This window comes from Lithobates pipiens, unplaced genomic scaffold, assembly GCF_037356315.1.
Source record: "Lithobates pipiens isolate NorthernLeopardFrog02 unplaced genomic scaffold, aLitPip1_a1.2 Scaffold_22, whole genome shotgun sequence".
NCBI classification, from domain to species: Eukaryota; Metazoa; Chordata; class Amphibia; order Anura; family Ranidae; genus Lithobates; species Lithobates pipiens.
Window position 1 is genome coordinate 168,268,057 of NW_027507784.1, and position 25,779 is coordinate 168,293,835.

The following is a 25,779-nucleotide window of genomic DNA, read 5'->3' on the forward strand; positions in this document are numbered from 1 at the left end:
AATTATGAGAGGCTGACAGCTGGACGGTACACCTTGCAGCATGATCGTTTAGGGCAATATGCACCAAGGGACAAATGCCCTGAAGCAAGAAGTTCTAGAATTCTTCCCTGAATGTATACTGCCCTAAATGTTAGTAATACTAGGCAGTGGCATAGCGTGGGGGGTGTGAGGGGGGCCACCGCCCCGGGCGCAAAATTTAGAGGGGCGTTGTCACGAGTGGGGGACCGTCTAGCATGGGCATAAAAGCCCCTTGTTAAACTTATGATGCCGGAGAATCCACATTGTTCAGCAAGAGCGGCCGTTCTTGTGGTGCGGCAGGCAGCTGAGAGATTCATATTATGGTGGTGATCAGCGAGGGGCCAAGCCAAGGACAGATAGGATGGCCGCCTGAGAGCCCGGAACTGGGGAGAATAGTCCCACCACAGCCGCCTCCTCCTTTACCTAGCCCCCCCGACCCCCCCCCCCAAGAGAGGAGAAGTGGCAGACGCAGCATCTCCCGTGCCTCCAGGGCATGGATTGCTCGTACTTCCTCTCTGCACTAACATGAGGCCCGGATAATAGGCTGACCGAGGACCCAGAGGACTTGCGAGGAGGTGCACGTTGCCAGGGAGCCTCTAGAAGGATCAAAGCACCCCAAGGAGACAGACTGGCATAGAAGGTAGGGCTAGCAGTCTCTCTCCTCTCCCCATCAGGCCCCTCTCCCTCTCTCACCCCCCCCCCCCCTCTTTCCCTCAGCTCCACCGTCTTTCTGATCCCAATGTCTCTCTCTGCCTCTCTCTCAGTGAATCCAAATCACCAGTGCTGCAAAAACACACAATTGTGCAAATATATAAATAAACAAACTAATTTTATATAATAATCAATAAAAATTTCATCCATAGCCATAAAGTCCATTCATAGCCATGTTTTTTGGATGCTTTTTATTGATTATTATATGAAATGTGTTTGTTTATTGTTATATGACATCTCCTGTGCTTTATTTGCACAATGAGGTTGCGGTTTCTTGCAGCATTGGTGATTAGGACTAACTACCAAGTTTTTTTTTTCATAATATTTCAGTTAATGGGAACTACATACAGTATGTCATATTCACACTATAATACTTGTTTAGCACCGTGCCGTTGGGGTATTGACCCCAACGGCACGGTGCTGCAACAAGTATTATAGTGTGAACATGACATTAATTAATATTATATATCCCCCCCATCTAATGCCTATGATGGCTAACATGTGTAGAAAAGATGTAAACACCTATTTTCAGGCTGTCCAGTCATGTTATCCCCTGTGTGAGCCAGTGGTGTATGCAGGAGAGAGGAGGGAGCACCAACAACAGATGGGACATAGGAACCGATGCATGATGTCACCACTCCAGGCTTTACCAGTGATTGTCAAGCATGCTCTCCTCTCCCCTACATCCACCACTGTCTCACACAGGGGATCATGTGACCAGACTGGAGCTAGCTGAAAATAGGTAAGTCTGTGGGTCAAGGGAGTGTAAATTACTTGCCTCGCCCCATGCGCTGACAAACCACGCCACACCACTGATGCTAGGTACAGCAGATAAACACCCAGGGAGCATGGAGCCTAACACTGGTTGAGCTATAACGCACTCTAAAAACTATCTTTGCAAAATTCACACAAATATGTACCTCCCAAAGCACCCCACATGTTCCACCCAATGCCTCAGCACCATCACACTTTCCATCAACAATGCCTTCTCACTTTTAGGTCACTTCCTACATAAAGGATACAAGAATGCTTCCAGACATAGAAGCCTTAATAGTTTATTTTTATCAACAAAACAAAAGTAAATGGACAGAAGAGAAATCCAAATCAACACAATATTTGATGTGAGCACCCTTTGCTTTCAAAACAGCATCAATTAGTTAGGTACACTAGCACTTTGAAGGAATTCAGCAGGTAGGTTGTTCCAAACATCTGCTTCGAATCCTTCTCTTCTTGTAGACAGACTCGATGATGTTGGGATCAGGACTCTGTGGGAGCCAAGCCATCACTTCCATGACTCCTTGTTCTTCATTAAGCTGAAGATAGTTCCTAATGACATTGGCTGTATATATTGGGGTTGTTGTCCTGCTGCAGAATAACTTTGGGGCCAATCATACACTTCCCTGATGGTATGGCAAGCTGGATAATTATATGCCTGTATTTCTCAGCATTGAGGACACCATTGATCCTGACCAAATATCCTATGCCATTTGCAGAAATTCAGATCCAAACTTACAAGGAACCTCCACCATGCTTCACTGTTGCTTGCAGGCACTCAATATTGTACCGCTCTCCTGCCCTTCGTTGAGCAAACTCCCCCTGCTACAGCCAAATATTTTGAATTTTGACGTTGGAGGATTGGTCTTTTGGCTGCAATTCTTCCAAGAAGACCCCCATACAAGCAACTGTTCTGCCGCGTACACACGACCAAACTTTCCGGCAGTCTAGGTCCGACGGAATCAGTCCGTCAGACAATCCGATCGTGTGTGGGCTAATCCGATTGTTTTTCTAAAAGAAAATCAGACAAACCTAGAAATAGAACATGTTTCAAATCTGTCCGACGGACTCAATTCCTACCGGGAAAACCATTTGTCTGTATGCTGGTCCAACAGACCAAATATAACGCAAGAGAAGCTATTGGCTACTGGCTATTGAACTTCCTCTTTTAGTCCCGTCTTATGTCATCACGTTCAAAACTAACGGACTTAGTCTCTTCGTGTGTGGGCAAGTCCATTCATTCGGTAGGTCCGCCGAAAGTGCATCAGGAAGACCGTCAGACCTAGTCGTGTGTATGCGGCATTCCAGTGCACACTGCAATGGCATGGTCTACTGTTGTCACTGTTAGGAAAATGTTTCTGACAAATGTCATGCATCTGCCACTGGAGTGCATGGATATAGACAGTCATTATGTGAAGCGTACAATGTCCTTGGTTAAAATGCAATGTGTGATTAGTAATTTATATTCATAGGACTCTTACTATGCCCATTAAACTGCCTTTCTACTATGCATCTTTATACTGTGCACCTTATTTTTAGGCTAGATTCACACCTTTCTGCTGGGGTGTGTTACATTAACGCATGCGTTAATGTGCTCTTTTTGGTACATTAACCTGCCATGTGTATGGTAGCCTATTCAAATGAATGGGCTTGGCAACACACCTTAACATCCCAGAAATCGTACCTGCAACTTTACTGGTAATGCACAGCAACACATTTTAGTGCTATAGCACGGGTCCACTGGGAAGGTACGTGGGAGTGCCTTTCAGAATAATTGATACTGCATCACACCAGCACAAGTAACATGTATTGCCATGCTTTTCGTTAATGCGGTCATTACCACAATGCAATAGTGTGGAGAATTTCAGTATGCATTACTGCCATTCTTCTGTCTTTAAACTTACTGCCTTACTTTTTCTGAAAAAAAGTGATTAGTATTCCATGTGAGGTCAATAACAAAAAAAATAGACAAAGTAGGTGATAGCTATTTTCCTTTCATGACTTTATGATTGTACTGGTAGATATCACACAACAGAACATTGCTGAGGACAGCAAGAGACTGACAGAGGACTTGATCTTTGCTGACTAGGAATAATGCATGCTTCTAACCACTGTTTTGTTTGTCCAGAAGGGCCATATAGATTCCAACTGGCAGCCATACCTACATTTTCTAAATGAAGAGGATATTCAGTATAACAGACAGATCCGGCCTGGCTATTCACCCAAGAGATATCTTACGCGTCTTCTCCATACCTGGGATCCAAACTACCTTTACAAGCTGCAACAAACAGGTTAGCTTTGAAAAATATTTTGCTAGCCATGAATGAAAGTTTTGAAAGTATCACTAAATTGAAAAGTGTTGTATTCTTGTATAAAAATACCAGTACAGAATGTTCTTTCTTTTATTTCATATACCTTTATAATTTGTCCCAATCCCTGTCATTGTCACATTGCTAAACAACTTGGTAATAGTAAACTAGTAAATGTTGTAAAAATTTTTAATAAAGAATGTGATGTAAAAAGAAATTCATATTCAGAATACACAATTATTAGTCAAGTTGTATTTTTGAGAATTAATTAAATTATTGAACAACTACAATGTTCTCGTCAATCCAAAATATTAATAAACCTCAAACTCAAATATTTAAGAAGGTAAAAATTAGGTTTTGGCTTTCGTAGGAGAATATCTATGTGTGTAGAATTATCATGCAACTAAATAAAAAAACAAAATTTTTTTCCATCTCACTTGTTTATTTTCATCTGTTAAAATGAGAATAATAAATAAACAATATAAAGTGACCAATATAGCCACCCTTCTTTTCATTAAGGGCCGGTTCACACTGCGGGCGATGCGAGGCGACACGACTTGCCTCGCCGCAATCTGACAAGTCGCCCCCGTTCTGTACAATGGAACCGTTCTGAGAGGAGCGACTCGAGTCGCTCCGACTCAGAAAAAAGGTTCCTGTACTACTTCTGGGCGACCTCGGGGCGACTTGCATTGACTTCTATACAGAAGTCATTTGCAAATCGCCGCTGAGGTCGCGGCAGGTCACGGCGAGGCAAGTCGGTGTCGCCTCGCATCGCCCGCAGTGTGAACCGGCCCTAAGAGTCATAAGCCTTTATGGAGATTGACAGTTTCTTGGTCTGTTGACGATCAGATATTTGTACAGCGGCAACCACCAAGTGTGTTTCAGTGTATTCAACCAACCTCCAGGTAGGTTGCAGTTCTGGAATTTTACAGCACTGGAGGATGATGGGTTCCTGGTAGCTCACATTTGATTCTTCTCAAATCTTTGGCAGTTAATTTGTGTCTTTTTTTCTCAACAGGTTTCTTGTGACCCTGTTGACTATTTGCAACAAAATGTTTGATGGTTCTGTAATCACGCCCCAATAATATTAGCAATTTCAAGAGTTCTGCATCCCTCTGAAAGACTTTTTCATTTTTTTTTACTTTTCAGAGTTAGTTAAATTTCTTTTTTGACTCATTTTGCCTGAGGAAAAGAAGCTGCCTAATAATTTTGCACACCTTGATATAGGGGTGTTGATCTCCTTAGGCCACACCCTCCCTCATTACACAAATACACATCACCTGATATGCTTAAATCCAATAAGCATTCAAGTTTATACAGCTTGAAGTTGGACAATATGCATAAAAATGATGATTTGGTCAAAGTACTCATTTGCCTTTTTTTATAGCTTCACAGTTTATCTTGCTGTAAAATAATGTTTATGAAAAGCCAGCTGCTAATACTGGTTTACACGCTCAAGATTCATTTACATTGATGTATATATTTTTTATGAGGTGGATTTTATAAGCTAGTGGTCACTTTAACACCAGATAATGGATTTTTTACAAGAGGGAACAACATAGCATATGGAAAAACATGATTTTTACCATGGGATTGTAGGTTACACACATACATTTTCTAAACATCTTATTAATAAAAACACTGAACAACAGATTTGGTATTAAAAAGACCGTGGCACCTTTATTGGTATTCAAATTTGAAATCGAATAACTTTATTCAAATAGCAATCAAATAATAAATAAATAAACTTATATTAAAAATTTAAAAACAAACTCTAAACTCATTCAGTCATAGAACTCGAGTTATAAATGAATCGTTTCATTAAAACAAAGTCCCCACCTAGCCAGGCTTGTTGTAAACCAGGGGTGCCCAACCAGTGGCCCGGGGGCCCCATGTGGCCCGCGGAGCCCTCTGAAGTGGCCCGCGACCTCCTGCTCTGGGATAGCGGGTTGGCAAGCCCAGATTGTGGGTTGCCAACCCGCCATCCCAGAGCATCAGTGTTGTGAATAAATCCACTTTTAGAGCTTCTGTTAAAAAAAAAAGCCACTGGTAGAGGAAGCAAGTGGCTGCAGAGCCACATAAGCCAGTGCTTCCTGTATAGTGCCAACTCCTATCACAGGTGGAGCGATACCAAATGCGCTATGGCCTGGGACAACAGCCGGCGATATACCTGAATTGAAGACTGTTATTAAAGGTAAGTTTATTACTTAAATCACAATGTATAATATTGTACAATATATATTTGGGCATATCTGTTCTGCGGTGGTTACTGGGCTGCTTTCAAACTGATCCGCAGGTGCAGTGCAGAACATCAGCGGGTTACCTGCACTGAGCCATAGACTTCTGTTATTACCTGCAAGTTTAGTGCGCTTTCAGAAAGTGCACCACACCTGCAGGATATAATAGAAGTCTATGGAAAAGTACAGCTAACCTGCAGAAAAGCCACAGGTGCCCTTGCCTGCACCCTCTATGTGAGTAAACCACAGCGCATCAGTGTGAAAACAGCCTTAGGCCCAATTGACACTATCGGTCTGACCCTCTGTTCACCTCTATTGAGCCGTAGATGTAAACGGATATGTGGCCATTTACACCCCACCTACCTCCAATCCGATCCATCCACTTCTATCTGGGCAGATGGGATCCAAGGGCCCATAGAGTAGAGTGGGTTGTATCCGTGTCCGCTCTGCTTATGCAGAGTGGACATGGAACTGTCATCCTTCTGCTCTGCTCAGTGTGGCCCGCGACCAGTTACCAAGTCACTTAAGTGGCCCTCACTCTTCAAAAGGTTGGGCACCCCTGTTGTAAACAAATCCAGCTACCCCAGCTCCGCAGCCTTTCAATGCTATTTTGAAGGACTAAATTAAAGATGTCTAAACCAACATCAGAGAGATGTACACCATCCTGTCTATAAAGACCAGGGAGGCCTCCTTCCAAATCAACGTGACGGAAAGAGAACCCCTCCAATAGCAGCATGAATTTTTCAAGAGAGTGATTGACTCTATTTTTTATTTTTTCAAGTGTTTTACTTCCCGGAAAAGATAACCAAGTCAAATAGGAAACCATTTCTGAGAAAATAATGCAGGTGTCTGGAAAGGAAAGTTTCAAACGATGTAAATCCTATTTTATTAAAAACATCAAGTCTAATGTTTTCATCTTACCGACATCATTACCTCCAAGGTGCAGTATTAAAATAGATGGAGAAGGCCAGGAATTAAACAAAGTAGAGAGCTGAAATAAAAGATCAAGGTAAGGATAGGTTGGAAATGCAGCAACGCCGAGAAGCTCTTTTTTGAGCCCAATATATATATATGAATGTCCACCTATCCCAATATAAGACTTGGAACCTATAAATCAAATAGATAAATTAGGACGAATATAAATCTTAAACCTACAAGATTCCCATATACCTAATCTCATAATGACCTCATCACTTAAACCCAATCTAACAGCTTTTGTAGCGGCTCCAATGCAAAAAGAATGAGGGGAAAATTTCAAATGAGATAAACCTAAAAGAACAAGACAACGTTTAAAAATTGCTGAAAATTGACATTTGACATTGACATTTGTCCAAATGAACTAAAATTTTACCTCCAGAAACTGGTCTAAAAGAAAGCTATCTACTAAGAATTAAACAGGGGCAAAGGACTAAACTTTTTTTGTTGTTTAGTAACATTTCAGAAATACGAAGAGCAGCAAAGAAAATGAAAACAAAAGCTGCATGAAATAACAAAGCCTTATATTCTGAAATGCAAATACTAGATGTGACTAAGCACAGCTTGGACAATATGTCTAATGTAAATGGTCTACGTAGGGACCAACCTTTAATTTTTCAATCCTTTTAGAGCCTGCCTAACCAAAAAGAAACTATTACAGGCTGGTAAATTGAGAAGTTTAAGGAAAAAAGAAACGCCAACTAATGTCTTATTGATATAATTAAAAGAAACTGCATAAATGAACAAATAAAAGCTAAACTGGAATGTTCAGTGGGAGAAAACCCTGGAAAACCTAAATCCATATTGAAAGACAGCCATTATTCCCATGCAACTGAGTATTCAGTCCATGTTTTTGGAGTGATCAAATTTTTATTAGCTGACAGAACTGGTGTTAGATCAGATCCCAAAGATGACTCGGACAAGGATGCCCAACCACATCTGCGTCCGGCAAAAGCTGTCTGAAGCAAGCCATCTGGAAGCGAGATAAGGCATCGGCAATTAATTTTTTCTTACCTGGCACATTTTTCCGCATTTATTCAAAAATGTAATTTTAGACATAAAAGATCTAAATAACGTAAAAGTTTCATGACCTCCTTTTTCTCACATTCATATCACTTCAGATTTGAAGGATGGACATGGCTTGAGATAATCTTCTTAAGACCTAAAAAGGATTGAAGCTCCTTCAATAAAATCTTCTTCCGACAGAGAAAAAACTAAATCAACCCTTGAAGCCTATCAATTTTTAACTAAGGAAGCCCAAATTTAAATAAAAGTGTGATTCTGATACCTAAAATTCAATAAACGGGGATGGAAGAGGTTTTTTTCAATTGCAAGAGGAATACAGAAAAATTTTGATATGAGAAAAAATACTCGTAATAATAAAGAGCAAACCAAAGAGTTTGAGGGACCAATAAAAAGGAAATCATCAAGATAATGAATTATTCCACTATGACCAGATTCATAGCTTATTACCCACTGAAGAAAAGTGGCAAAAACCTCAAAATAATAACAGGACAAGGAACAAATCCATCAAAATAAAAACCTAAAGAATTATAAGATTCAACAGCTATGGGCAATAATCTAAAGGCAGATTTGATATCAGCTTTTGCTAACAATGCACCTTGACCAAATGTTTTAATAATTTGGATAGCATCATCGAAAGTAACATAGGTGACTGAGGCTGATAATGGATCAATTTTATCATTCAAAGAATTTCCTACAGGGAGTGAAAGATGATGTATGAGGCGATAAGAATTAGGCTCTGTTTTTGGGACCATTCCCAATGGTGAAACACGAAAATTCATAAAAGGAGGGGAAATAAAAGGGCCAGCAACTCTGTTAGCTGAAATCTCTTTTATTATTTTATCCCTCACTATATCAGTATGACTTAAGACCGATTTTACATTTTATGACAACTGGCAACCTAACCTGAAAAAATTGGAGGTTTGAAACCTGTAGAAAAACCCTCAATTAACAGCTGTGTTTTCTGGGTATAAACATTATGCTTTGTCTGGGTATAACATTAGCCAATGATACATTGTGGACAGCCTCACTGGTGTGCAGGCTTTTGGAATGATCTCTGTTGAACTGAATGTTGGAAGATCTTTTAAAACACTTGGAAACTGGATGGTTCTCAAAGCAAAAAGAACATTCATTTTGATAATGACATGAATTTAACCACTTACATTGAGTTTTGTTATAAGCATAACATGTACCTTTCTTATATACTGAAACCCAACCAGTAAGAGTAGGATAAATAGCAATTTTTTGACAGAAAGATTCTTCGTAATTAAACCATCCCATACCACCATAGCTTTTTTAAGCTTCAAGTATATGTTCTAAATGTTGAAACAATCCGCTACATTTTTCAGGATGCTTCTCACCCATTACTGCTGAAAAAATGCAGAAAGCCTGCAATTAGTTAAAAAACGATCTAGAAACTGGGCAGTGCCTATTATTCTCAACACTGTCCTCAGACCTCTTGTCCAGTTTGCTAGAAAATTATTTTGAAATAGGTAATAAAGATAGCAGATCTAAAAACTCACCTCTCCATATCTTCTCCTTAACTGAAAGAGCAAAGTGAAAACCTAATGGAGACATTTCACATGGCAAAACCTCCTTAAAACATGACACAGGAATCGATGCAAACTGACAGGAACGTTAGTAATTGTAGATACAGGATTAATATTAGAGACGGAATTAGAGGACCAAACATTAGCAGGAGAAGGTGAGACAGCCGATGGTTGTTGAACCCATAAAACTTCATTAAATATATTGAGAGAATTAAGCAATTTGTTTATTAAATAAGTTTGAGAGGACTCACCCACCTGGTTAGGCACCGGATGTGTACAGATTACTGGAATGTGGACTCCTTGTGTTGGCGGGACGCAGCCAGCAGCCCGCAGACCCTGTTGGTGATGCTGTGGTAGAAGAAGCCCTCACATTATCCAGCCTGGATGTCTGTGATGCCGTTGCTCTAGAAACTGAAGCGGTATGCCTAGAATGTGCTGCAACTGGGGGCGGAGTCACCTCTACTGCGGGCAGGATCTCACTTGTTGTAGAAAGAATGCGCGGAGTGGCTCTAACGGTGGGTGGTGTTAACTCAGCAGAAGGCAGAGTAACACTCGATGTATGCAGGGAACGACGTACCCGCCCTCGTCCTTCGCTGCTCTGTATTGGGATGGAGAGAAGATTTGATTCCTCCTCTTGACACGTTGGCCGGTGCACTGAGCGACAGATACGTCATCTTCCTTCTCTACTGCTGGGTGGGACCTACCCCTCTGATCCACCACTGACTCAGACTTCCGACACCAGTCTTCCTTGAGGAGACATCTGTTCCGACGCCACTACTTTAAACGCCCGATCATCTTCGGCCATTGGCAGACACCGCCGTAGCCATTCATTGCCACCTTCGGATGCTTCCTTCTCCAATACCTTCCACACTAAGGACTTCATGTCCTGTCACGGCTCGGTGAGCAGTAGTATAGCTCAGTATTATAGCGGAGCTCCAGCCAAGCCGATCCAGGACAACTGGGACCGGGTCTTGTCACAACAGGGGTTTTTATAGACCCCAATACCTGAAAGCCTTGTGACAAGTCCGCTCTTTTATTTATTAATTAATTTATTTTTTTAATTAAAAACTTGAATCTTTAATAAACAGTGCTGTGACCACAAACCCCCCTGAAGGTAAATATACAGACCTTGTGATACTGATACCATTGTTCCTATTTGTTGCTCTTTTTATGTTGTGTAAGCAATATTTAGGAATGCCTAAAGGGAGCTTTAAATATGCAGGCTTGGAGGTCTTTCAGAGGACTTGAAAACATCAGAGAAAGTCCCTGGGCAGAACTGTGACCTGCCATACTGGTTGAATACAGAGCTCCTTAATTTTCTGTTGTTGTTTGCATGTATTTTCAGGAAGCCTTAGGGACTCAGTTCAGCTTCAACAACTGGCCAGCTATTTGGGAGAGAATGGTGGAAGACATCCAGACTTGTCATCTACTCCTTTGAAATATCAACACCTGCCTGCTTTTACTTACCTTCCCCAGTGGACAAATACCAATGCTTTCACAAATTCAGGTAACTGGAGTGCTTTTAGCTAATATGGCTTGCACAGCATATTAGAAGTTAAAATGTATATTTATGGTAAACAAAAGAGTTCAAGAAACTAAATGCTGGTGAATTTACAATTTATTTAAATAAAAAAAAAATTATATATATATATATATATATATATATTTTTTTTTTTTTATATCTTCCCTCCTTCTGAGTAACTCATGTGACGTTCTATCAGAAGGGGCCGCACAGCGGCACAATCTGTCACGAGCTGTGTCCACCAGACACAACCGATGACTGATCAATATACCAGCCTGCTGCCAGCATCATGTGATCACTGTGGGCAATCTCAGCAGATCACGACAATTGTAAACAATGAAAAAACATATAAATGCTTGTGCTATGTGAAAATAAAAAAATCTAAATCCTGCAGCTGCTGTTCACCAAGTGCTAAATCACTTCATAAATCAAATATCAATAGTTCAGCGCTTACAGTCCAAAATCTATGTATGTGTATAACAGTGATAACCAGAAAAACCAAACAAAAAATCCAAAAAATCACATATAAAGTACTCAGTGCTCTAAATTCCATAAACAAAGTACTGAAGGGCTTCAAGTAAACATGCCGTGAAGTGTGCCACACTCCCCTCTCATATCAGAGAGATTTTCAGTCTGGGGGGTCAAAAACATGTATGTCTGGTGTTAGGAATATCAGGCCTCTTTGGCGTCCTTAATGAGGTCTCCAAACACTGCTCTTAGGGCCACTAAAATATTCACCAGGCTCAATGGAAAAAGAAGGTACCGAGAATGAAGTTAAGCTGCAATAGGCAGCAGATGGGGATGATTACGTGCCAAACCGGTCAAACAGAATTGTGTGTGTTGCTTGATATACTCGGGAGTACCTGGTCAGAAGAGCAAGTAAAACAGGCAATAGCAGAGTTCTGGACCACTGAGTGTTTATACTTGATGTGAAGGCAAATCCAGATAGACCTCACACATACGTTCTGACATAATGGAAGAAAGAGTTTCCTCCGTGTTACAAGGAGGAAGATTCCTCCTGAATGATTCAGCCGAAACCCAGTTGATTCAACCAGACAGACCAGGGCTGAATCCAGAAAGCTCTGGGCTAACCATGCCTGACCCAGAGATGGCCACTCCCGCCTCGGCCATGACATTTGATGGGCTCTTATCTTCCCTCTTGACCGAGCTTGGGAAGCTTAAAGAAAGCCCCTGTGAAGAATTCTGCCACACCAACTAGTTGCAACTAATGTTCTTTCTTGGCAAGTCCTCGACACCTGGATCAACCAAGGAGTGGGAGGTGACCAACACTATCAAGAGCCAAAGAGTGATCAAGAATCTACAGACCCCAGCTTTAGACGTGATATGGAATCTGAAATACGATAAGCCGAGGTGCACCATATCTGAATGCCTGGAGGCCCTTTAAGAGGCAATTTACCTTTTCATATATAATTTACAGTGATCTTATGCACAACCTTAAAAATGATTAAATATAGGGAATAAATTTCAATGACGTAGCTCATCCTTGTGTCTTTAAGACGTAGAGAGAAGACACTGCACGATCTGGGGGCAGAAAAGGTAATGTGGGACGGAATCCTTTATTGAAGAGCTGCAGCTGTGATCCCGGAAGGGGAATTTATTGATACCTATTCCATTGGTATCTAAGGCTTATATTTCATGCCTATGTGGTGAGAGTTCTGGGAGCACAGAGGATTTGGTGACAGCATTTTGACTCTCTGGGAACCATTAATAGACTTTCTTTCACTATCTTCACTATTGTGAAGATAGAGAGAGAGGAAGGGCTGTGCCGTGTTCCTGGCCGAGCTGTTCCTGAGCTGAGTTTGGTGGACACTGCTAAATCTAAGAGCCAGGAGGCTGCACTGGGCAGAGTTCACTGCATTATTAGTTTGGTGCTCACCCTGACACACTTGCTTGATCCAGGTCACTACTCTTCAGATCTACTGAGGTGGTCACTATCCTACTTGCTTCTACCATCAGTCAACTACAGGAAAGGGGGCTGCTCTCTGCTCATCCAACCAACAACCATTAGAGAATTATCGAGAGAGAAAGCTGTAGAGGGTCACAGACCCACTGTTAAGCTGCATCCATTCACAACTAACCTACATCTTGCTGTTAGGTGAACTGTTTATGCTATTATAGGCCAGGTCTAACACAGTCCAGTTTAATTTAATTTGCTCCCCAAAATGCTGATTTTTGTGAATACCATCACATCCCACTACTGCAGCCGTGCCCACCCTTACATTTAACTATTGCCACTGGGCACGCCTTAGCACCTGGCTGCTACAACTTGGTCTGTTTCTTCATATACACTTAAGGAGTCCCTTTCACCCTTAAGATCAGTCTACTAGACACACTGCTGCAATACTCATTCCACTGACATACCCCCACTATCTTGCACACCAACTTTCTTAAAGGGCCTCAAAGTAGCTGGCAGAAGATCCACCACAAAGGCTTACTAAAACCACTCTAACCTGAGGGCAGATTTGTGTCTAATTCTAAATTGTTACTTTGCAGGCCTAAATCTAGCCTCCTTGTTTGAAAGCTATGAAGTGGCCTAGCTGTCTATGTTTATGCCTATGGGGGTCACAGTATATAATGGAGTCTGAAGTTTGTTTAAGAGGATCTGTGAGGTCAATTTTCAGTTATCATTGTGTTCATGCTGATTGATGTTCACATGCCAATGTAAATTTCATGACCTTAACCTGCCAATACAGTCTGTTTATCTTTTCTAGAGTTATGGGTCCAATTGTTGTGTACCTGCTGAGGTTTACAGAAAGGTATACTAGTGGTGTCAGTGAAGTGGAGGCCTCACATAGGGCTGGACAGGGTAGAGTACCCAAATACAGTAAATAGCAGCTCCTATGGGGGTAGCACTACAAATGTTTACATTGGGCCAAGCTAGAATAATGTAATTATGTATAAAATATACATACTTGGAATTATTCCTTAAATTGACCATGAGTTCCAACACTGGTGTCAGTGGATGCAATAACAACCCCAACCTCCCTAACTCCACCTTATCTATGCCCCTGGTAATGAAGACTAACAACTTTGTACAGATGAGTATTTTTGTGTGTTAGTGACTTTAGATATTACGCTTCATCTTTACCTTTATGGAAACCTGTATTGAGGTATGTAAGCTGTCATTGCTGACCTCTCCCTCTGAACTTCTAGCTGCCTGACTGTCATTCTGAATCAGTGTCTAAAGTACTTTCTAAGTCACTGGTCTGGAACAAGACCACAGATTAGGAGCCCTGTCTCCTTCTGACTTTCCTGATCTGCATGCTGATTTTGGTTCAGTGATTCACCGACTAGTGAAAATGAAGACAGTCAGCTAGCCAAAAATTCTTTTTAGAAGGAGGTCAGAAATAGCAACATCCATGTTTCTCTCCCTTTAGGGCTCTGAACATTTTAGAAGCTTTGAGCATTTATTTTGCCATGGGGTTTTAAAGGGATTACTGTGTTTGTGAATATTTAGCCAAATAATAAGCATGCATCCTATGGGAAGATGTATTTTGCAAATGCTGTACTTTTCATTGATGGACATTTAAGTGCATTTGACTCTGTAAGCATAACCTCTTCTGTAAGATCTTTGGAAGGAACCTATGTATAATAACGCTTGCAAGGCACATACAGGAGGCTTCAATCAGACAGATGTCCTGCGTAGGCCAAAGCTGCTGAAACAGCATGTTAGATCAACACACTGGCAGTGTGTGTATGCGCTTCTCTGAGGCTGAATGAACAAGAACCCAAAATAAATTGGAGGTCTTGATCCAAGGACTGTTAGGACAGTTAGTGTGAGTGAAACAAACCCTGATAGGCTTAATATAGCAAAAGGCTAAGGTTTAGGGAAGTTTAGTTAGCTAGGAAGCTTCAAATTGGTAATGCTGACCTATAATATCAGACCAAACATTTGGGGACACTGGGCCTTCACCTACAGTGGTGTGAAAAAGTGTTTGCCCCCTTCCTCATTTCCTGTTCCTTTGCATGTTTGTCACACTTAAGTGTTTCGGAACATCAAACCAATTTAAACAATAGTCAAGGACAACACAAGTAAACACAAAATGCAATTTGTAAATGAAGGTGTTTATTATTAAAGGTGAAAAAAAATCCAAACCATCATGGCCCTGTGTGAAAAAGTGATTGCCCCCTAAACCTAATAACTAGTTGGGCCACCCTTAGCAGCAACAACTGCAACCAAGCGTTTGCGATAACGTGCAATGAGGCTTTTACAGCGTCCTGGAGGAATTTTGGCCCACTCATCTTTGCAGAATTGTCCTAATTCAGTTACATTAGAGAGTTTTCGAGCATAAACGGCCTTTTTAAGGTCATACCACATCTCAATAGGATTCAGGTCAGGACTTTGGCTAGGCCACTCCAAAGTCTTCATTTTGTTTTTCTTCAGCCATTCGGTGGTGGACTTGCTGGTGTGTTTAGGATCATTGTCCTGCTGCAGAACCCAAGTTCGTTTCAGCTTGAGTACACGAACAGATGGTCGGACATTCTCCTTCAGGATCTCTTGGTAGACAGCAGAATTCATAGTTCCTTTTATCACGGCAAGTCTTCCAGGTCCTGAGGCAGCAAAACAGCCCCAGACCATCACACTACCACCACCATATTTTACTGTTGGTATAATGTTCTTTTTATGAAATGCAGTGTTCCTTCTACGCCAGATATACTTGGACACACACCTTCCAAAGAGTTCCACTTTTGTCTCATCGGTCCACAGAATGTTGTCCCAAAAGTCTTGGGGATCATCAAGATGTGTTGTAGAGAAATTGAGACGAGCTTTGATGTTCTTTTTGCTCAGCAGTGGTTTTCTCCTTGGAACTCTGCCATGCAGGCCATTTTTGCCCAGTCTTTTCCTGATGGTGGAGGCATGAACGCTGACCTTAACTGAGGCAAGTGAGGCCTGCAGTTCCTTGGACGTTGTTGTGGGGTCTTTTGTGACCTCTTGGATGAGTCGTCGCTGCGCTCTTGGGGTAATTTTGGGCGGCCGGCCACTCCTGGGAAGGTTCACCACTGTTCCATGTCTTCGCCATTTGTGGATAATGGCTCTCACTGTGGTTCGCTGGATTCCCAAAGCTTTGGAAATGGCTTTATAACCCTTTCCAGACTGATAGATCTCAATTACTTTCTTTCTCAATTGTTCCTGAATTTCTTTGGGTCTCGGCATGATGTGTAGCTTTTAAGGATCTTCTGGTGGACCTTACTGTGTCAAGCAGCTCCTATTTAAGTGATGCCTTGATTGTGAACAGGTGTGGCAATAATCAGGCCTGGGTGTGGCTAGAGAAATTGAACTCAGGTGTGGACAACCACAGTTATAGTATGTTTTAACAAGGGGGGCAATCACTTTTTCACACAGGGCCATGATGGTTTGGATTTTTTTTCACCTTTAATAATAAACACCTTCATTTACAAATTGCATTTTGTGTTTACTTGTGTTGTCCTTGACTATTGTTTAAATTGGTTTGATGTTCCGAAACACTTAAGTGTGACAAACATGCAAAGGAACAGGAAATGAGGAAGGGGGCAAACACTTTTTCACACCACGGTATATGACATCCCATTTCGAAATCATAGTCCACTCTTCTGGACAGCCTTTTCACAAGACGTTGGAATGTGTCTGAGGGAATTTGTGCCTATTTAACCAAAAGAGCATTTCTGAGGTCTGGTGCTGATGTTTGGTGCTCGCCATTGGAGTTCCAGTTCATCCCACAGGTGTTTAACCACTTGCTTACTGGGCACTTAAACCCCCCTCAGTCCCAGACCAATTTTCAGCTTTCAGCGCTGATGCACTTTGAATGACAATTGCGCGGGCATACAACACTGTACCCAAATGAAATTTTTATCATTTTTTTTCCCACAAATAGAGCTTTCTTTTGGTGGTATTTAGTTACAGCTCGGAGTTTTATTTTTTGCTAAACAAACAAAAAAAGATGCAAAAAAATAAATAAATAAATCATGTTTTAATAGTTTGTTATAAAATTTTGCAAACGGGTCATTTTTCTCCTTCATTGAAGTGCGCTGATTAGGCGGCACTGATAGGCTGCATTGGTGGGCACTGATGGGCTGCATTGGCGGGCACTGATAGGCTGCATTGGTGGGCACTGATAGGCTGCACTGGTGGGCACTGATAGGCATAGTTAAGGCGGCACTAATAGGCACAGATAAGGCGGCACCGATGGGCACAGATAAGGCGGCACTGATGGGCAAAGATGGGCACAGATAAGATGGCACGGATGGGTGGCACGGATGGGCACTGATAGGTACCACTGATAGATGGGACTGATGGGCACTGATAGGTGGCACTGATAGGTGGCTCTGATAGGTGGCACTGCTGGGCACTGATGGGCGGCACTGCTGGGCACTGATGGGCGGCACTGCTGGGCACTGATGGGCGGCACTGGGGTGCAGCACCTTTGAGGCAGATTGTGGGCACTGTGGGTGGCACTGTGGGTGGCACTGCTGGGTGACACTGTGGGCACTGCTGGGTGGCACTGTGGGCACTGCTGGGTGGCACTATGGGCACTGCTGGGTGGCACTGACGGGGGCACTTACTTTTTATTAGGGTGGCACTGCAGGGGGCAGGTGGGCACTGGCAGGGGGCAGGTGGGCGCTTGCATTGCTGGCCGTGATCGGGACTGATGTCCCGATCACGGCCGCCGGTGATCGGCTTTTTTTTTTTCTCCTCGCGCTGTCAGCGTGAGGAGGAATACTAGCCGATTACCGGCTCCGTTACATCACCTAATCAGCTGTCATTGGCTGACAGCTGATCACGTGATAAGGGGTCGGGATCGACCCCTTGCACAGATCGGTGATCAGGCGAGTCTCATGGACTCGCCGATCACAGGGCGCGCAGGCCGCTCATACACGGGACTACGTCAATAGACGTAGTCCCGGAAAAGGAGATCCGCTCTGTAGCCGTCATTTGGCTATAGCGCGGATCTCAAGTGGTTAATAAGGCGGAGGTCGTGTGCTAGCCACTTGAGTTCCTCCACACCAAACTCATCAAACCATGAATTAATGGACTTGGCTTTGTGTGTCTGAACTTAATAATGTAGAGGGATGTTAACATACTGCTGGCCATGTTGTGCATGTTGCCCTGTCTTGCTGAAAGATATTCTTGTGTGGAAAAAACATCTGTTCTATTTTTTTGAGAAATTAAAGTGGTTGTAAAGGTAGAAGGTTTTTTTTCTTAAGCCGCGTACACACGGGCGGACTGTCTGGCCAACTTAGTCCACCGAAACACATTTTAGCGGACAGTCCGCTCATGTGTGGGCTTTTCAGCGTGCAGTCTGGCGGACTAAGTATTTCGGAATTTCCGTAATACTGTCCGTCGGACTCGCATTTCGGCGGACAATCCGCCCGTGTGTATGCCAGTCCGCCGTACTTTTGAAATGAGCGGAATTTTCCCGCTCGGAGAAAAGTCTGCTCATTTCGAGCAGGTATCCAGGTAGGCGGGGCCCACGAAGGAGACGTCGCTGGCCCCGCCGCCTGGTATGGACTTAAAGGGGAACCCCAACGCCGAAAAAAATCGGCGTGGGGGTCCCCCCCAAGTCCACAACAGACCCTTGTCCGAGCACGCTACCCGGCCGGCCAGGAAAGGGGGGCGAGCGAGCGCCCCCCCTCCTGAGCCATACCAGGCCGCGTGCCCTCAACATGGGGGGGTGCCTTGGGGAAGGGGGGGCCGCGCGGCGGGCGGTGTCACATGGCTTTATGTCACATGGGTTGATGTCACATGGGTTGATGTCACATGTGGACTATGACATCGTAAGGGGGCGGGGTCACCATGTGACACCAACCCATGTGACATAAAGCCATGTGACACCGCCCCATTGTCCCTATATAAGTGGCCGCGCAGTGCGTCCCTGGCATTCCGGCCGGAGAGATCGTCGAGGCAACATCTCCTGGAGAAGAAGAAGAAGAAGAAGAACAGAAGGCGGCGGCGGCGGCGACAGAAGACCGGGCCACCGCCTGTAAAAGAGCTATAAGAAGGCGCGGTGGCCCGGCAGAAGAACCGAAGAGGGGGACAAGACCCCCGAAGTCGGGAAAAGAGGCCGGCGGCGAGGAAGAAAGCCGGACTCCTCCACTAGCAAAAGAGCTACAAGAAGATAGCGGAGGAGTCCGGCGAGAAGACCCCCGAAGACAGAAGACCCCCGGAGCTGTGCAATAAAGTATTTTATCTCGTGTGTTGTGTTTTTTTTGGTACTTTTATTTTACAGGTGAATGGGTAGGGGTACATTGTACCCCATACTCATTCACATAGGGTGGGGGGCCAGTATCCGGGGCCCCCTTATTAAAGGGGGCTCCCGGATTCCGATAAGCCCCCCGCCCGCAGACCCCGACAACCAATGGCCAGGGTTGTCGGGAAGAGGCCCTTGTCCTCATCAACATGGGGACAAGGTGCTTTGGGGTGGGGGGGCCGCGCGGCCCCCCCTTCCCCAAGGCACCCCCCCATGTTGAGGGCACGCGGCCTGGTACGGTTTAGGAGGGGGGCGCTCGCTCGCTCCCCTTTCCTGGCCGGCCGGGTAGCGTGCTCGGACAAGGGTCTGTTGTGGACTTGGGGGGACCCCCACGCCGATTTTTTTTGGCGTTAGGGTTCCCCTTTAAGTCCATACCAGGCGGCGGGGTCAGTGACGTCTCCTTCGCGGGCCCCGCCTACCTGGAGACGCGCTCGAAATGAGCGGACTTTCCTCCGCGTTTGTGGGCGAGTCCGTTCATTTCAAAAGTAGGGCGGATAGTATGGCGGACTTAGTACGCCGTATTAGTCCGCTCAAAAAGTGCCGTGTGTGGGCAAGTCCGTTCATTCGAAAGTATGACGGACTGTCCGTCGGATCGTATGACGGACTAAGTTGGCCAGACAGTCCGCCCGTGTGTACGCGGCTTTAGCCACTTCAGCCCTGGAAGGATTTGCTCTCTTAATGATTGGACCATTTTTTGTGATACAGCACTGCGTTGCTTTAACTGACAAAATTCACATCCTTTTTTTCCCCCACAAATAGAGCTTTCTTTTGCTTGTCTTTGATCACCTCTGTGGTTTTTATTTTTTGCGCTATAAACAAACAAAAAGCGACAATTTTGAAATAAACTTTTTTTTTTTTTACTTTTTGCTATAATACATATCCAAAAATATATATATAAAAAAAACTAATGTATTCATCAGTTTTGGTCGATATATATTCTTCTACATATTTTTGATGAAAGAAAATCTCAATAGGCGTATATTGATTGGTTTGTGCTAAAGTTATTGTGTCTACAAACTATGGGATAGATTTAGGGACTTTTATTTTTTTCTATAGTTTTTACTAATAATGGCGGCCTGCAATTTTTTAGCAGGACTGCAACACTGAGGCGGAAAATCTGACCCCAAATTACACTTTTTGGGGACCAGTGACATTATTACATTGATCAGTGCTATAAAAATGCACTGATCAATGTAAAAATGACACTGGCAGGAAAGGGGTTAACACCAGGGGGTGATCAAGGGGTTAACTGTGTTCCCTAGGTTTGTTCTAACTGTAGGGGGATGGACTGCCTGAGACATGGCAGAGATCACTGTTCCCGATCACTGGGAACAATAGATCTCTGTCATGCCATCTGGCAGAACGTGGAATTGCCTTGTTTACATAGGAAGTTCCCCGTTCAGCCTCTCCTCACCGCAAATGCAGGTCACCAGTGAACATGAAGACTGCCTGACTTGTGGGCATTCCCCTGCAGCATGCAGCGGAAGCGAGAGTGCAATGCGGGTGGTGCGCACTCGCCCGCAACTGCGCCTGTGCAAGCCGCCGTACAGAAAGAGCCGACCTGCCGCAGTATATCTGCATGAGCTGGTTGGCCAGTGGTTGCATTTAATGCATTTTATGTATTAAGATAAAATGCCTTCTGTATGCAGCAGCACCCCTCATCCCCCCTAATACTTATCTGAACCCCCTCTCTATCCAGCGATGTCCACATGTGCCTTGGCCACCCGAGACTCTCCTTACTGATTGGCTGAAACTGAAGCGGCGCCATTAGCTCCTGCTGCTGGCAATCAAACTCAGCCAATCAGGAAAGGGGGCGGGGCCGATCCGCAGCTCCATGTCTGAATGGATACACGGAGCTGCAACTTGTATCCCCCCATAGCAAGATGCTTGCTGTGGGGGCACTCAGCAGGAGGGAGGGGCCAGGGACTCGAGAAGAAGAGGATCCAGGCTGCTCTGTGCAAAACCACTGCACAGAGCAGGTAAGTATGATGTTTGTTATTTTAATTAAAAAAAAACAACAAGATTTTACAATCACTTTAAGGAATTGGGCAGGGAGCCCTGAAACATATGTTGATGATTCGACTGACTCCTTAAAACAATTTGTCCTTGATGCTAATCTCACCTTACATTGAAGGTGACACATATGTAACACTACCCCTGTAGGAGCCGCTGGTGAATATTGTTATCTCCCACCCTGCACAGCCAGGCACACACTCTGGAGACAGGAATCCTTGCAGCTTTGTTTTTGTATTTTATTAGGGCGATCGAACTTGGATGGAGATAGGGTTATAATGGGATAACCACTTGATCAACAAGGAAATCTTCAGAGACACAACTATATACATCCAATATATATACTCTTCTCTTCTACCTCCTGCACAATCTTGCTTGTAGAACTAGCAACTACAGCTAGCACTGACAATTTGATCCAACACAAACTTAGTCAGATCCAGAGCAAATGCCCTTTGCAGGCAGGGACCGCAGCCCCCTTTGGTAGTGTAGCAGAAAAGAGGTCTTTAGTGCTTAGTTGTCCTATTCCTATGGATACTGATCCCAGTACCACCGCTTCAGGCAATGCCAGCCCACCATGGATGCATCTGGATCCTTTCACTAGCCCTCCTGGCTACTTCTCCACAGTCTTCCCAGACTGATTCTGCATTCATCCCAGACTGCTTGAACCCAGTTCCTTCAGACATGCCTCTCAGTCCCCTGACTGTAACACTCACTTTCCCTCCTGGCTGTCTTTCTCCCTAGAGATTTGCCCGGTAGTGTTCTCCTGCTGTCCCCTCCTTGCTCCGATGCCTCCTGGTCAGGATCCCTCCATGTGTCATGAGAAGGAGTCCCTTCTGCACACGAGCCCAGGCTCGGGTGCAGGGCTGTGACAGCCTAACACTCCATCTCCATCTTCCACCCAAACTCACTCTTCCCTAGCTGGGTTGACCCTGAGTATTTGAGGAGGCCTGCCCCCTGCCAACCCATCTGTTGGGGATTAATCAGGGCCCTCAGAATACTTCAGACAGCTCCTCCCCTCCAGACCCATCCTTCTGGAATCTTCTGTTAGTTTCCAGAAGGATGGGAGGTATCAGAGATGCTGCCTGTGAGTCATACCAGCCTCCCCGAGTCACTCACTTGACCCTGATCAACAAGCAACACAGGCTTGGCTGATAGCCAAGTCTGACAATTTTCCTACACTAACAAAAACACTAACACCCTAGCAAGACAGCTAGGGGTTGCTACACATACATACCACATGACTATGGCCACTGGATTCTAGTATTTGGATGTGCCTTGGAACTCCAATATACTTTTAGCAGTCCCCAGGCTAAAGTCTCATGGTCCATGGTGACCAAGATATGCTAAATAAAATCAGTTATGAATTTAGCATGAATTTTAAACTAGTTTGTAAATGTATTTATTTTTGTTTTTGCCTACAAACTGTTTTTTAATACGTTTAAATTGTAACTACCGTATATACTCGAGTATAAGCCGAGATTTTCAGCCTCTTTTTTGAGGCTGAAAGTGCCCCCCTCGGCTTATACTCGAGTCATCGCTGTCTGCCCGCTCGATCAGCGTGTCGAGCAGACAGACAGCAGCCATTCTATTCAAAAGCCGCGCCTCCGGCTCCGCCTTCGCCTGTGATAGGCGGAACACTGAATTTCCCAGCAGCCTGTGTTCCGCCTATCACGGACATCGTATCATCCTCGTACTACGGACGAGGATGATACGACGTCTGTGATAGGCGGAACACAGGCTGCTGGGAAATTCAGTGTTCCGCCTATCACAGGCGAAGGCGGCGGCGCAGCTTTTGAATTTTACAATGGCCGCCGACGAAGAGGGCACGGGACGGAGGCAAGGCAAGGCACGGCACGGGGGCAAGGCAAGGCACGACACGGGACGGATGCAAGGCAAGGCACGGCACGGGACGGAGGCAAGGAGGCAAGGCACGGGACGGAGGCTCGGGACAAAGGTAGGCTGGACACACACACACACACACACACACACACACACACACACACACGGATGGATGGAGACACACACAGGGATGGATGGATGGATGGATGGAGACACACACACACAGGGATGGATGGATGGATGGATGGAGACACACACACACAGGGATGGATGGATGGATGGATGGAGACACACACACACAGGGATGGATGGATGGATGGACACACACACACACAGGGATGGATGGACGGACACACAGGGATGGACGGACACACAGGGATGGACGGACACACACACAGGGATGGATGGATGGATGGACACACACACACACAGGGATGGATGGACGGACACACAGGGATGGACGGACACACAGGGATGGACGGACACACACACAGGGATGGACAGGCATGTCTCACCCTCGGCTTATACACGAGTCAATAAGTTTGCCAGTTTTTTTGGGGGTAAATTGGGGGCCTCGGCTTATATTCGGGTCGGCCTATACTCGAGTATATACGGTAATATACTATCCATTTTGTTATAAATAACACGTTTGAAAAGCAAACATACTTTTTTTTTTAAAGTTGACCCTTACCACCTCAAAAAAATGTTTACCTTGGCTTGAAAAGGACTGCAGACTGTTGCATCATATTACCTACTACATATTTCAAATTTCTTAGATTAAGATCTTTTTTGCACAAAAAATTTGTAGTTGTAATTGTAAGGAAACTTCTAGTGTATATTTAATTCATACTGCTCTTTGCACTATTAGTGAATAGTGAACCTTAAAGCAAGCCTTGTAAGAAAAGGCAAGATCCACTAATGTATATCTACCCAAAATATATTTAAAAATTAAACATTAATATGTAAAAAAAAAAAACACTTATTTTTAACCCTGACTTCTGGCAGGCTCACCTAAGCAAGAACAATGTCACAGGCCTGCCAGTGGGATCACAAAGTTTTAACTTGCATTTTTGTTTGTATGGGTGGGGAGTCGGGACTAGGCATTAAGTTGACCTTTTATGCAAGGGTCGCTTTAAAACAATTTTTTCCATTACTTCAACATTTTTATATGCTTGATATTCCATATTTTCCTTATGCCATAAAAATATCTTTACGTTTTTTCCTGTTGTGTTTCACTGAAGTCACTTAATCTCTCTGATCAATGACCAATGAAATCTCAACCACATCAATAGTGAATTTGTTTGTTGGTAAAACCGGACTGTCATGGTGCACACCATACAAACAATGGCAAAAGTAGAACAAACATGGCTGCTCATACAGTGCATCCGGAAAGTATTCACAGCACTTCACTTTTTCCACATTTTGTTATGTTGCAGCCTTATTCCAAAATGGATCAAACTCATTATTTTCTTCAAGATCTTGCAAACAATACCCAATAATGACAACATGAGTTGTCCTGTAGCCACTCCTTTTGTTATCTTGGCAGTGTGCTTCAAGTTGTTGTCCAGTTAGAAGATGAACCCCAGTCTGAGGTCCAGAGCACTCTGGAGCAGGTTTTCATCAAGGATGTCTCTGTATATTGGTGTATTCATCTTTCCCTCAATCCTGTCTAGTCTCCCCATTCCTGCCACTGAAAAACATCCCCACAGCATGATGCTGCCACCACCATGCTTCATTGTAAGGATGGTATTGGCCAAGTGATGAGCGTTGCATGGGTTCCTCCAGACATGACGCTTGCCATTCAGGCCAAAGAGTTCAATCATTGTTTCATCAGACCAGAGAATTTTGTTTCTCATGGTCTGAGAGTCCTTCAGGTGCTTTTTAGCAAACTCCAGGCAGCCTGTCATGTGCCTTTTACTGAGCAGTGGCTTCCGTCTGGCCACTCTACCATACAGGCCTTTGGTGGAGTACTGTAGAGATGGTTGTTCTTCTAGAAGGTTCACCTCTCTCCACAGAGAAATTCTGGAGCTCTGTCAGAGTGACCATCGGGTTCTTGGTCACCTCCCTGACTAAGGCCCTCGTCTGCCGATTGCTCAGTTTGGTCGGGCGGCCCACTTTAGGAAGAGTCCCGGTGGTTCCAAACATCTTACATTTAGGTATGATGGAGGCCACTGTGCTTATTGGAATCTTCAATGCTGCAGACATTTTTCTGTACCCTTCCTCAGATCTGTGCTTCGATACAATCCTGTCTTGGAGGTCTACAGACAATTCCTTGGACTTTAAGGCTTGGTTTGTGCTCTGACATACACTGTTAACTGTGGGACCTTATATAGACAGGTGTGTGCCTTTCCAAATCATGTCCAATCAACTGAGATTACCACAGGTGGACTCCAATCAAGTTGTAGAAACATCTCAAAGGACGATGAGCGAGTCTGTGAATACTTACGTACATGTGATTTTTTTTATTTTCCATAAATTTGCAAAGATTTCAAACAAACTTCTTTCACATTGTCATTATGGGTATTGTTTGTAGAATTTTGAGGTAAATAGTGAATTTAATCC

General features: G+C 44.0%; 1 protein-coding gene across 13 annotated transcripts in view; it reads left to right on the top strand.

Moving 5' to 3' along the window:
• The window catches only part of KIAA2012 (KIAA2012 ortholog), a 266,686-nt gene that overhangs the window by 53,484 nt on the left and 187,423 nt on the right, over window positions 1–25,779 (top strand). For 11 of the 13 annotated variants that reach the window (XM_077448591.1, XM_077448592.1, XM_077448593.1 and 8 more), the window contains exons 3-4: window positions 3,632–3,794; window positions 10,943–11,104. In XM_077448591.1, the coding sequence (XP_077304717.1) occupies window positions 3,632–3,794; window positions 10,943–11,104 (325 nt within the window). The remainder of the gene's footprint in view (window positions 1–3,631; window positions 3,795–10,942; window positions 11,105–25,779) is intronic. The other 2 variants (XM_077448595.1, XM_077448597.1) reach the window with 1 other exon arrangement.